This window comes from Ostrinia furnacalis, unplaced genomic scaffold (assembly GCF_004193835.3).
Source record: "Ostrinia furnacalis isolate ACB-3 unplaced genomic scaffold, ASM419383v2 OfSCF6001, whole genome shotgun sequence".
Classification (NCBI taxonomy): domain Eukaryota; kingdom Metazoa; phylum Arthropoda; class Insecta; order Lepidoptera; family Crambidae; genus Ostrinia; species Ostrinia furnacalis.
In genome coordinates, this window is record NW_021136240.1 from 324,853 (window position 1) to 339,304 (window position 14,452).

General features: G+C 44.3%; 1 protein-coding gene across 2 annotated transcripts in view; it reads left to right on the plus strand.

The window, feature by feature from the left end:
- The window catches only part of stc (nuclear transcription factor, X-box binding stc), a 32,697-nt gene that overhangs the window by 14,096 nt on the left and 4,149 nt on the right, over nt 1-14,452 (plus strand). For both annotated transcript variants that reach the window (XM_028317005.1, XM_028317007.1), the window contains exon 12: nt 13,553-13,738. In XM_028317005.1, the coding sequence (XP_028172806.1) occupies nt 13,553-13,738 (186 nt within the window). The remainder of the gene's footprint in view (nt 1-13,552; nt 13,739-14,452) is intronic.

The following is a 14,452-nucleotide window of genomic DNA, read 5'->3' on the forward strand; positions in this document are numbered from 1 at the left end:
CGATATTCATGTGAAAAGTAACGACATACATCACTAGCATGCACACATATTTATATTTACACACACAAATGACATCTCATTTTTGGTTTCGTTTGACAGCTCGTGATTGTTGCTCTATTCCGAAGGAATATTAACTTTATGGTCGGCATCGACCGTGACCTACGTGCTAGCCGACTGGCTCATGAACTCTCAACGTGCACCGTAGGCACTCTACATCGACGGCACATTGGACTGGACACATTGAATTGTGTAAATCTTGTATATAGCATATAGCAATAGCTTAACAGTAATAAACCAGATATCAACCGTCCGCGTTGTGTTTCATTTACCCCCACTGAGGCCAAGAAAGCCTTAGTGCAGCCCTCCTTCCTATCAAATCTTTATTATATCTAATTATAAGGTATTGTTAGGGCTCTAGGGACTACAAACGTAGCTAGAAATATAGCTTTGTTATGAGATAAGTTATGAGTGACCAAAACCTACTATCTATACCGTATGTAATCCTGTCTCACTCTATAATATTTTTATGTAGCCGCCTGAATAAACTTGAGTGAAAAAGTGTTTCCACTGTCTCAATTGCATAAAAAGCTTAAAAAAAATCATTTCATTCAGTTTCCATTTTGCCGAATAGGCGTGATTGACAATATATAACTGTCACCTAATACTTAGGCGGCCGAAAATCGGGCCCCTGTTTTAAAGTGCTCCCATAAGGCCTAAGGTGTCCCTTATGTGTTGGTGAAAACGAAATTCCTGTTAGGTATTACCTAATATTTCATAAAGGTCGCTTTAAAATTAGGGATTGATGGTGAAAACGGGCATTAGCCATTTTAAAGTTTTTCGTGAGTCTAATTACGAATCCAAGGGTTTTTGTGGCTTTAGAAGTTATTGAGTCAATATGCCTGTCAAGAAGAAGCTTAGGGTCCAGAATGACGCCAAGATCTCGTATATATTCGGTTCTCTGAAGCGCTTGCCCGTTTAATGTGTACTTGTAGAATATTGCATTTCGGGATCTAGTGAATGTGATTGTGATGGGCAGTAAATTATTTGATAGTGGGTCTTATTGTCAGAGCTTTAAGATCTAGAGTTTAGGCACGAGACTCGCCTAACTTTAGGTAGGAATTTAATTGCTAGTGCACTTAGGCTGGGAATCACTCAGCTAGCGTTAAGAAGGCTATTAAAGCAGCTTTAGAGAGAATTAATAAAAATACATAAAGCTAGAAGGGTCGCGGAGAGGGACCTTGCCTTTAGGCCTTAACTCTTCAAGATTACTATTTTATTAATTATTACACCATATACCATGAATGATATCGGCCTAAATCACATACATTATCTCCTATTTTAAAGTAAGTATAGTTGAAGCAATTGGAGGCCTAAGGTAGCTCGCCGCTAGAGGTCGGGAGGCTTGAGGTAGCTCGCCGCTAGCGCTTGAGACGTGGAGGTAGCTCGCCGCTAGCACTAGAGTAGTGGAGGTAGCTCGCCGCTAGCACTAGAGTAGTGGAGGTAGCTCGCCGCTAGCACTAGAGTAGTGGAGGTAGCTCGCCGCTAACACTAGAGTAGTGGAGGTAGCTCGCCGCTAACACTAGAGTAGTGGAGGTAGCTCGCCGCTAGCACTAGAGTAGTGGAGGTAGCTCGCCGCTAGCGCTAGAGTAGTGGAGGTAGCTCGCCGCTAGCGCTGGAGACGTGGAGGTAGCTCGCCGCTAGCACTAGAGTAGTGGAGGTAGCTCGCCGCTAGAGGTAGAGTAGTGGAGGTAGCTCGCCGCTAGAGGTAGAGTAGTGGAGGTAGCTTGCCGCTAGCGCTGGAGACGTGGAGATAGCTCGTCGCTAGCGCTGGAGACGTGGAGATAGCTCGTCGCTAGCGCTGAAGACGTGGAGGTAGCTCGCCGCTAGCGCTAGAGACTTAGAGGTAGCTCGCCGCTAGCGCGGGAGACGTGGAGGTAAAGCCTGGTCCGTGAGCACGTAGAATCCCGTCCAAAAATAAAAGACCCCAAGCTGCCCATCCTTGTCGCTCGCACGTAATTATGTTGCTGTCGCGCTCGCACAGTCACTGCGGGCGCGCGTCGCACAGTCGCGATAGCAATATAATTACGCGCGAGCGATAAGGATGGGTAGCTTGGGGTCATTGGACGGGATTCTACGTGCTCGCGGACCAGGCTTTAGAGGCCCATGGTAGCTCACCCGTCTCCTGGGAGGGCTGGCGGCGCGCGGGCGGCAGCAGGCGCACGTAGGTCTTGGAGGGGTCGCGGCGCAGGAAGCTCTTTGGCGAGGCGTCGCTGTACTTGGAGATGTCGAGGTACCGAGGTTGCACGCGGCGCGGTGGAGCTGAGGTCGTGGAGGATGACATTGAGAAGTCGCCGCTGTGCCTGCAAGAGAATAGAAAGAAAGAAAGAAAGAAAAACATTTATTTGGTTCCAACTTAAAATATAACACACAGAATCAGATGACAAAAACAAGTACAAGTTAGAACCAAAATTGGCCACCGCTCAGCACGTGTCATGCTCTGGAGTGGTAAATAAAACCCAGAACACGACGCTGTTATTCTGCGGTGACCAGAATAGTTGCTTTAGTGCATTAAGTTCTCCTTAATATCGGCGTCGTCAAACAACGTCGCATGTCTAATATCTGTAAAGATCTGTTTTTGGGCATTAAACTACTCTACAGTAGCTACTATAAAAAATTTTTTTTTCAAAATTCAAAAACATGTCAAACATCGATGGTTGTGTTTATTCTAACGCAGTACAGAGACGTGTTTGTGCATGATAACATTTTGCAGATACGTCCTTGTTCGACGACGACGACGTATGTACAAAACAAGGGAAGTGTCAGCGCTATCTACATCGGTACGCTTTACGTCACTAGTCAGTATCATAGGACGTCACGTCGGGCGCCTTCAAATTAGAGACGCGAGAGAGGTGAGGAACAGGGTTCGGAAGGATAATTATCAACGATAATTATCGTGATAATAACAGATAGATAATTATCGGTTGATAATAACAAAAAATGTGCTTGTGAAAATGAACTGTATCAGTACATTATAACTCAATGACTGTATCCGAAGTTTTTGAACGTGTATTTCCGCACTTGCGTCTAGTGGTGGACGTTAATCAACATAGATAGTTATAAAACCTATCTATTTAGCTCTACAATGATCACTAGTTATCTAGCGTCAAAATATTTATCTGTTTTCCAAGCTTTATGCGACTAGCGATGGATAACTTGACAACAATCAGCAACCAAAAAAATAAAGTAACATACGCAATCATAATTTCTTATGAAACAATATGGCAAATGTATCTGACTGTTGATAATTATCTGATAATTACTCGATAATTATTTGATAATTATCATGAAGCGTAATTATCTTGATAATTTCGAACCCTGGTGAGGAAGCACTTCAGTGGCGGCACTATGACGCACCACTGCTTGTTTTCATAATATTTCTAGAAGCACAAGTCGCGTTTTTCTGTGGCGCTACTGCAGCGCTTCCTTACGTCTATAATTTGGCGCTCTTAACAAAATAAGGGCAAGTAGTGTGCAATTGGTATAAAAATTCGAGAGCATCACTTCCAACCAGCCAATCTGAAATAGGTAATTGAGGAAAGCCTATTTTGAGTATACTAGACCAGTTGGACGTCCTGTGGCTGAAATGATGATGATGATGATGATGTATAGTTACCTCTGCTTAGGGTTGGCGTTGTCCCGCGCGTGGTTGCGGCGCGGCGCCGAGTCGGGCCCGCTCTCGCCCTCCGTGTCGCTCGTGCCTGGACAGACAGATAAAAACACCTTTTATTTTGTTTCTTCTTTAGTATTTAACTAAATGGGTACAGTTGTCCAACACTGAACCACGGTAACTGAACCGTCTCAGCTATTACAATGACAGGAGGGCGCTACTTGCTGTTAAGTTACAGGATGCTGGATTATTAGTTCAGATTATTGCCACGTTGAACAGCCATGGCGCTACTATCATTTATTTATTTATTTATTTTAGGAATTACAAACAAATGTGTTACAGAAATTAACTTATCGACTAGACTTATGTATTATTTATGTGGTAACACTATTAATGCTGGGTTACTAGTTCTGATTTTTGCCACTTGACATTTCAAAACCGCTTGACATTATAAAGCGCTCTTCTGTAAATGTCATATCTGGGACAATGTAGTACCTACACATAGTCAAATAGACATACTTTTTATCAAGCTTCAATCATAATAGTATAAGTGCATAAAATTGAGAATCACCTGTAGTACGCTTGGCTTTTTTTACTTGAGGGATAATTATATTCAGTGCTGACAGGCGAGTTTGACAGCATCCCAAATTCTCAAGCAATTAAATTACTTAAAAATGAGGGCATAAGGTTAAAAATCACCTGTAGTAAGCTCGGCCTTCTCCTGGCTAAAGACAGACGAGTTCCTAGGACTGCTCCCGTTGGTGGTCGAATTGGTGTCGCTGTCGGGCACCACGCGGCGCCTCTCCACTCCATCGCGGCGGTCTATGGCGCGGTCTATGCGGTTGTCTCTGGCCACGTCGTCTATGATGAACGTTTTGCGCTTGTCCGCATCGCCGCGGCGTTTTTTGTCCGGTTGGTTTACCTGTGAATAAGTTATTTGTTGTTATTCCAAAACGCCTATCAAATTTTTAGGGGCAGGTTTCTGTAACTGCGTGGGTCCTTCTAATGGAATAGAGATAATACACCGTACAAATAAAACATCCTAAACCCAGAATATTCACTAAAAAGTCATGAAATGAGGACGATATTTTTTAGAAAAGCGCCAATCTAAATAATGCCTACAAGACATACAAATTGCCATCTCTTAGCAAAACTTAGAACTAACTTAACAAAGGTGCCATCTCTTAACAAAACCCAGAACTAGATATTAACACAGGAGCGATCTATTAGCAAATACAGAATTTAAATAAACAAATTTTCCATCTATTAGCAAAACTCGGAACTAGCTCTTAACAGTGCCATCTATCTGTTAGCAAAACCAAGAACTGATTCCATAAAGCTGCCATCACTCTAAGCCAAAATTCGGAACATTAACAAGTGCCATCACTTAGCAAAACTAGGAACTAACAAATGCCTTTCCTTACCGTTCACTAGTTGGCGCCACTGTCTTAGCTAGTAGCCCTCTACACGAAAAAGTTTCAAGATCTTGGAATAAAACCTAGAAATGCTTTTTAGATCTTTATACAATCTTACTTGGAAGTGCGTGACGTAGTCCTTTTAGCCAGCAGCACGTCATTGCTGCACGCCTGCCACTCACTTAACTCAATAAAGCTGCCATCTCTTAGTGACACTCGGAACTAACTCACAACTGCCTCTCCTTACAGCTCACTAGATGGCGCCACTGTCTTAGCTAATGTTCTCATTACTAGTTTATGACACGAAAATGTTTGAAGACCTTGGAAAAAACCTGGAAATGCTTGATTTTAAGACTTACCTGGAAGTGCGTGACGTAGTCCCTAGCCAGCAGCACGTCACAGCCGCCCGCCTGCCGCCTGCGGTGCTCCCGCGGCCTCGCGTCCAGGATGTCCGAGTGAACCGACGCGAGCATGGCGTCCGCGGGGAGTGCGGCCAGCTGCTCCTCGTCCGAGGAGTAGTCCAGCTGCAGCTCCGCCATGTTGGTTGTGTGGAAGGACTGCGAGCGGTGGACTCGGAACTCGACAAAGCTGCCATCTCTTAGCAACACCCAGAAGTAATTCCACACAGGTGCCATCTCTTATTAAAACCAAGAACTAGCTCAATAAAGCTGCCATCTCTTAGCAAACCCGGAACTAACACACCTAAAATGACACTCAGTAAAACCCAGACAGAACTAACTCAATAAAACTGCCATCTCTTATTGAAACTCGGAACTAACTTACAACTGCCTCTCCTGTACAGTCCAGTGTCCAGTTGGCGCCACTGCAGCTCTCTATATGAAAAAGTTTCATGACCTTGGAAAAAAACCTGCAAATTCTTGATTTCAAGACTTCTAGCTTAGACCAAATCTCACCTGGAAGTGTGTGACGTAGTCCCTAGCCAGCACCACGTCATTGCCTCATAGCCTACCGCTCGCTTAACTCAATAAAGCTGCCATCTCTTAGTGAAACTCGGAACTAACTCACAACTGCCTTGCCTACCGCTCACTAGTTGGCGCCACTGTCTTTGCTGTAACCCTCTACACAAAAAAGTTTCAAGACCTTGTAAAAAACCTGGAAATGCTTGTAAGACCTCTGGCTTATACAGGGTGTAGCTTCTAAGACGTCTGGCTTAAACCTGGAAATGCTTGAATTAAGTACCTCTGGCTTAGATTTATTCTGACCTGGAAGTTCGTGACGTAGTCCCTAGCCAGCAGCACGTCACTGCCGCCCGCCTGCCGCCTGCGGTGCTCCCGCGGCCTCGCGTCCAGGATGTCCGAGTGAACCGACGCGAGCATGGCGTCCGCGGGGAGTGCGGCCAGCTGCTCCTCGTCCGAGGAGTATTCCAGCTGCAGCTCCGCCATGTTGCTGGTGTGGAAGGACTGCGAGCGGTGGACTTAGAACTAACTCGACAAAGTTTCCATCTCTTATCGAAACCGGAACTAATTCCATACAGGTGCCATCTCTTATCTAAACCCGGAATTAACACACTAAAGGTGCCATCTCTTATCAACACCCGGAACTAACACACTAAAAGTGCCATCTATTAGAAAAACCCAGAAGTAATTCCACACAGGTGCCATCTCTTATTAAAACCAAGAACTAACTCAATAAAGCTGCCATCTCTTAGTGAAACTCGGAACATACTCAACAAAAGTGCCATCTCTTAGTGAAACTCGGAACTAACTCAATAAAGGTGCCCTCTTAATAGAAGACAGTCTATATCTAAACTAATTTAACAAGCGCCATCTCTTAGCAAAACTCGGAACTAACTCTTAACACAGGTGCCATCTGTTAACAAAACTCGGAACTAACTTACTCCTTACTGCTCACTAGTTGGCGCCACTGTCTCAGCTAGTAGCCCTCTACATAAAAAAGTTTCTAGATCTTGGAAAAAAAACCTGCAAATACTTGATTTTAAGACCTCTGGCTTATATAGCTTACCTGGAAGTGCGTGACGTAGTCCCTAGCCAGCAGCACGTCACTGCCGCCTGCGGTGCTCCCGCGGCCTCGCGTCCAGGATGTCCGAGTGAACCGACGCGAGCATGGCGTCCGCGGGGAGTGCGGCCAGCTGCTCCTCGTCCGAGGAGTAGTCCAGCTGCAGCTCCGCCATGTTGGTTGTGTGGAAGGATTGCGAGCGGTGGACTCGGAACTCGACAAAGGTGCCATCTCTTATCAAAACCCGGAACTAACACATCACAGGTGTCATCTCTTATCTAAACCCGGAATTAACAAACTAAAGGTGACATCTCTTATCTAAACCCGGAATTAACACACTAAAGGTGACATCTCTTATCAAACCCAGAGCTAACTCAACACCAGTGCCATCTTTTTACAAACCCAGGAACTATTAACTCAGGTGCCATCTCTTAATGAAACTCGGAACATACTCAACAAAAGTGCCATCTCTTAGTGAAACTCGGAACTAACTCAATAAAGGTGCCCTCTTAATATGTCTAAATCTAAACTAATTTAACAAGCGCCATCTCTTAGCAAAACTCGGAACTAACTCTTAACACAGGTGCCATCTGTTAACAAAACTCGGAACTAACTTACTCCTTACTGCTCACTAGTTGGCGCCACTGTCTCAGCTAGTAGCCCTCTACATAAAAAAGTTTCTAGATCTTGGAAAAAAACCTGCAAATTCTTGATTTCAAGACTTCTAGCTTAGACCAAATCTCACCTGGAAATGCGTGACGTAGTCCCTAGCCAGCAGCACGTCACTGCCGCCCGCCTGCCGCCTGCGGTGCTCCCGCGGCCTCGCGTCCAGGATGTCCGAGTGAACCGACGCGAGCATGGCGTCCGCGGGGAGTGCGGCCAGCTGCTCCTCGTCCGAGGAGTAGTCCAGCTGCAGCTCCGCCATGTTGGTTGTGTGGAAGGACTGCGAGCGGTGGACTGGGGAAGAGTGGCTGTGGGGTAAAAATAAATCATTAGTTAGGCTGTTTTAGTCAAAAAATACAAATAAATAACCCTCCTTCGGGCGCAGTAGGGTAATAAAGATTAGTAGACCCGTTAACCCCTAGTGGTAATCTAAATAAAAATGCTTGCGTTAGTAATAGTTTTCTTACCACGATAGCCCATCGGCGGCGCACTTCAAACCATTGGGTGTTTGTTACTCTTTCAAGCAAAAACTACTGAACGGATTTTGATTAAACTTTACAGTATTATTGTTTATACCCAGAATAACATATAGGTGACAAACTAAATTTCACGCGGGTGAAGTCGCGGGCAAAAGCTAGTTTGTACTATGTGCAAAGTTACGAAGCTTTACAAAGACCATTAAATGTCTTGCGATGACTCCTAGATGTCGTACGAGGTCTCCTAGATGACGTACGAGGTTTCCCAGATGTCATACGAGGTCTCCCAGATGTCGTGTGAGGTCAAATAGATGTCGTACGAGGTCTCTTAGATGTCGTACGCTCACCTGGGCTCGCTGCTGGTGTCCTTATCCCTCGCCGGCCGCCGTCTGCCCACGTGTATGTCTCCAACTTCCTCATTGGCCCTAGAGCAATTCCAAGTATACCATCAATAAAAGCCTAATTAGAGTCATCAAACCTCTCAGTCATTCAATTAGAGCCATTAGAACTTCATAACTATGAGTTGTTTTCTATGTGTAAGCTGAGGACACGTGTCTCCAGCTGACACATCTGTATCTTCGTAAATATTTATGCTACGATAATGTATTATACCTCAAAAATTACAGTCGAATCCAAATAGTAGGCTTTCCACTTTTCAAGACTTTAGCTCAAATACTGTTAAAACCACGATCAAAAAACTATGTGCGAGCTGGAGTACCGTGTCTCCAGCTTACACATCTGTATCTTCGTAAATATTTAAGCTACATCAATGTTTTATATCTCATAAATTAAAGTCGAATAAAAAAACCCGACTTCAATTCTTTCAAAGCTTTATTTCGAACCGTTTTCGAACTACGAACCGATACGTATGTGTAAGCTGGTGACACGTAACACACGGTGGATTATTAAAACCGTATAAGTTAGAGTTGCGTTTTAAAGATCAAATAATTCGTTATAATTGAAGTACACACGAGACATAATTTCAAATCTCTAGGCCTCTTAGTTTCAGAATTAAAAGCCAAAAACTATTTTCCCGCCAAATAATTCAAATAATATGGGTCGACTGCGACGTTGCCGTTCCGTGCGTCTTGAGGTTTATTTGTCCGAAAATCATATCGAGTTGTTGTTCCTCTGTGTGTTGTGGTGAAGGCAGCTGCGCGAACAACATTCTTTTGTGAGCTACAAATTTTTCAGTTGTGACGTCATCGCGCTGTTTTTCACCGACTATTTCTTGGTACAGGATGTACGCAGGTTTCTTTGGTGCAAATGCATGGCGTAATCGAATCCCGAATTGCTCCCAGGTAGTCACTTGTGTTTTGACTCCTTGCCACCAGATGGCAGCCTCACCCTTGAGTAATAGTGGGACTCCATCAAGAGCTTCCTGGTCTGGGATATTTTCTATCTTCTTGAATATGCTTACTGCCGCTAAAAATGCTTCAACCGTTTCGGGGTTCTTCTCACCTTCATAACTTGCCGTGCATTGAGCGAAGCTTCCTCGGCGGCTCATTGAAAGTTTTGCAAGTAGTGCTTGGAACTGCTCATTCGTTAAGCTTACTGTCATCTTCTTGCTTTGGTTGCTGCTTACTGGATAGGTGGTGACACGGCCGAACTTGGTGATGTATTTGGGCTGGTGCTTGTCAGGCCCACCGTTGGTCGCCAGTTTTGTAGGGTTGAGTTTTTCGGCTGACAAGCGGGGTGAAGGGCTCCAAATAACAACACCGCGTTGATGCAAAAATGGGGTACTTTTATTTCAAAGTACGGGGCAGATACAAAAATGAAGTGCGGGCGTCTCCCGTCCGTAGACCAATTCCCGCAAGGACGTTGGACACAGACGCGGGAGAATCGCTGGCAACTTGTAATTAGGCGTTCGGAAGTCCCAATCTGTGATTCCCCGAAAGAACGTCACAGTCGGATGCAACCTTGGCTTATTACTTACGCCTCACAAAACTTACAATATTCAACATAATCGTCGAAAGGTCTTTAAGAGAAAAAAAATCTGGACACCGCGGTGTAGAAATCGACTCTCAATGTGCTAGTGGCATCTAGCGGCGAGCGGCGCAAACATTTCCTAGACTTAATAGATCTTGCAATAAGCACGGTGATCCGCGGTGGCTTGGTAATGCAGGCGAACACCACGAGATGGCGCTAGTAGTATTGATTGATAAATGTGACGTTGTTACACGATACGATAAACCCACTTCATTTCATACCATGCACATTCATCTGTGTGCTTACCATGAGTTTACGTTAGGTGTGCTCGCTAGCGACTGCGTAAGAAAATGACATTAATTGTATGACATATTGTACAGCGCCCCTAGCGGCTATTTTCAAGAAACAAAATCTTCATAGAGATTTTTGAGGGTGCGTGACAGTTTATATAAGTTTATATTATATAAATTCATTTCAATAACGTTCATATTGTATAATAAACGTATGGTATAATAACACTTGATATAATTTTTTAACATAATTATAATGTTTACTTCATATAATAAATCATTTCTAATAATATCATTTCAGATACCAATCACAACGCATAAAGACATTTGATATAAACCTTACTTAATCTAAGATTCATTTGANGTATACCTTCATGTCATCAGCAAATAATAGACACCGAGAATGAATGAAACATTTATGAATGTCATTTATAAAAAGTATAAATAACAGTGGACCAAGGATCGAACCCTGTGGAACGCCTGATGGAATGGCGGAGAAACGTGAATTAGAAGAGAAACCATTAAGAACTACAGTCTGACATCTATCCGCGATGTAGGATCGAAACCATCTAAAGAGATCCCCGTGAATTCCAGCGGACTGTAGCTTAGTGAGCAGGATCGCGTGATCAATTCGGTCAAATGCTTTGGTATAATCTGTATATATTGTGTCAATCTGGCCTCCGGACTGCATACCATGAGATACGTCATCCAGAAATGCCACGAGATTGCTAGCTGTAGATCTTCCTCTTAAGAAACCATGTTGCTGGGGTATGAAAGCATGCTTGAGGGCAACATACACTTGTTCGTGAATTATTTTTTCCAGTACTTTAGCTAAAACACAGAGTTTGGATATTGGTCTATAATTTGCAATCTCACGTTTAGGGCCTTTTTTATGAATAGGAGTGACGGTCGCGGTTTTCCAGATCCTAGGTACCACACCTTCTTTTATAGAACGGTTAAACAAATAACTAATAGGAAAAGTCAGATTTTCCGCGCATCTTGAAATAAGGACCGGGTGCAAGCCGTCTGGTCCCGCCGACTTATTGCAATCGAGTGATTTTAGAATATTGTACACTTTTTCTTCAACGATTTCGATAGAGCAAATATCGGGAGAGACCGAGAGTGTCACATCCGACAACGAAGTATCACTGGGAGGAACATTAGTTTCAGAACCCGGTTTCAGAAAGTTAGAGCTAAAGAACTCGGCAAAGGCATTACAGATCTCGTCACCTGACGTTACGGTACTATTATCAATAGTCATAGAGGAGGGATACGAGCTATGTTTCGAGCTAGCATGTATGTAGGACCAGAAAGCTTTAGGATTATCACGAATGGAAAGTTCAGTATTCTTTATATAAATATCAAAGCATTCCTGTTCCACCCTTTTTACTCGCTCCCGTAGAACTTTGAATGTGACATAATCGGCCCTATTACCATATATCCTAAGTTTTTTATGAACCTTATTTTTTTCTTTAAGGATTTTCTTCAACGCAGGAGAGTACCACACTGGGTATCGACCCGGGTGGACAGATTTAGACGGTATATACTTGTCTCTTAAGGTACATAGTAAAGTGTTAAATGACTCGACCGCATCGTCCACCGTCCCACAGGACAGAAGGGTATCCCAGTCCTGGTTGTCAAGATCAGTGCATATGGCGGTAAAATCTCCCTTGTTGTAAAGATATTTGGGTCTAGGCTGAGGCTTTAAATCAGGTAGCTCAATGGAGTTTAAGTGGCAAATTAGGGCTGGATGGTAAGCATCTTCCTCCACCAGTGGTTCAGTGCAGTGGAAAACCGACACATCACTATTTGACAAAACTAGGTCAAGTAACTCGCTCCTATGATTCCTAATGTTATTAAATTGGTTCAGGTCGCAAATATTCAATAGGTCTTGTATTTCGCTATGATTGATATCAGTACTGCGAAATGTAGGAGTAAGATGAGTAGTGTGACTTAGCGAGCACCAAGAAATATCGCTCAGGTTAAAGTCACCGGCTATAAAAAATTTGTCATGAGGACTACTAGCACAGGCAGAAAGGACTTTGTCAGAAAAATTAGATAATTGCGTGGCGAGAGATAAACCCTGATTTTGTTCGCATAAATATATACAGCCAATATGTAATGTAAAAGGATAATTATTTGTTTTGTTCGCACCAATATCAAGAGAAACCCAAATATCTTCCGCTGTAGAATGCCATTCGGGGCGCGCGTGCGCTACAAGGTCACGGCGGATCGCAATGAGGACCCCACCTCCGCGCGACTGCCCGACACTCGAGTAGTCGCGGTCTCGCCGCCACACCATATACACATCACTGAATAGTTCATTATTACTAATTCCATCAAGTAGCCACGTCTCAGTTAACAGCACAATATCATAGTTGTGTAGTTGCACACTTCGTTTAAACTGTACCGTCTTCGTCCGCAGACCCCTGACATTCTGATAGTAAATATTAACCATTATCGATTACGGTCCGGCCAAAATATAATTTTCGGCCGGGCCGAACCACACAACAGTAAATAAATAAGCACGTATTCAGTAATGTATTTAGAATGTCAGAGGTGAACGGAGCGAGGGCGGCACAATATAATTTATAACTGTGTAAAGTGAATGCGTCTACATAATTGAGTTGAGGTAGGTAAATCGTTTGGTATGCAAAATAAGTAAGTATTATGCGACTCGTAGGTCGGCAGTGGCATAAGTGAGATAAATGATGACGTATTTTTATAGTAAATATGTAGAAGAGGCTGTGTATGTAACCAAAATAAAGAATTGCATATGTGTCAGGAATTCTACTTGCTATATTATGCACAGGTATAGGTAAAAAACAGATAATAAATAGGTAATTAAGTACTCTGTTTATTAAATCATGATTGAAGTAGCAATTTAACGACATTAAATGAGAGTTGGAGACATTTTGGCAATTAGACTTCAAAAAAACAAAATTAAATGATACATACTGTTTTTTTAACGACATTTCGACATCTTGGTATGGCTTGTACACAAAACATAACACAAATACAGAAAGAATTAGGTATACTATAGGTTCGTAGTATTTTAGAACTAACTGAGACACAGAAAATAGTCATTTAATTTTAGGGAGATCACTATCACTGTTTATGGTTTATGTTCCTTAGATGCACTCAGCCGTGCAACGAGAAGCGCCCCAGCTGCGGGCACCCGTGCGCCGCGCCCTGCCACTCGGGCACCGGCGCGCCCTGCCCCAGCGCCGCGCCCTGCCGCCGCCCCGTGCGCGCCACCTGCGCCTGCGGCCGCCGCTCCGCCGACCGCGCCTGCGCCGACAACGCGCGCGACTACAACAAGTGAGCGGCTCCCCTGCCACTAGGTGACGTCACCCCTGCCACTCGGCACCGGCGCGCCCTGCCCCAGCGCCGCGCCCTGCCGCCGCCCCGTGCGCGCCACCTGCGCCTGCGGCCGCCGCTCCGCCGACCGCGCCTGCGCCGACAACGCGCGCGACCACAACAAGTGAGCGGCTCCCCTGCCACTAGGTGACGTCACCCCTGCCACTCGGCACCGGCGCGCCCTGAACAACGCCAGGGACTACAACAAGTGAGTGGCCTCCTCTGACGCTAGGTGACGACGTCCTCTGCTACTAGGTGATGGTGCCCCCTGCTACTAGGTGACGGCGCGTGCGCCGACAACGCGAGACTAAAACAAATGAATGTTGTTTCCTCTGGCACCATGTGACGGCGCCCCCTGACCTGCGCCGCCACCCTGCCGCAGTCCCCTATCCCTCGGTGACAATAATTCGTTATGTAGCAACTTGGCAGACTAATGCCCGTTTTCACCATCAATCCCTAATTTTTAAGTGACCCCTGTGGTAACAAATAATATGAAATTTTGTTTTCATATGGGTCACATAAAAATTAGGGATTGATGGTGAAAACGGGTATAAATTAAATAGTAACAGAACAGAACCTTATGATAAGGAGCTAAGAAGATAGCTAACACCCTGAATTCGTGGTTGTTTGTGTAAGTGTCGAATCTAAACACATGAAAATGTTTTACTGTTGCGT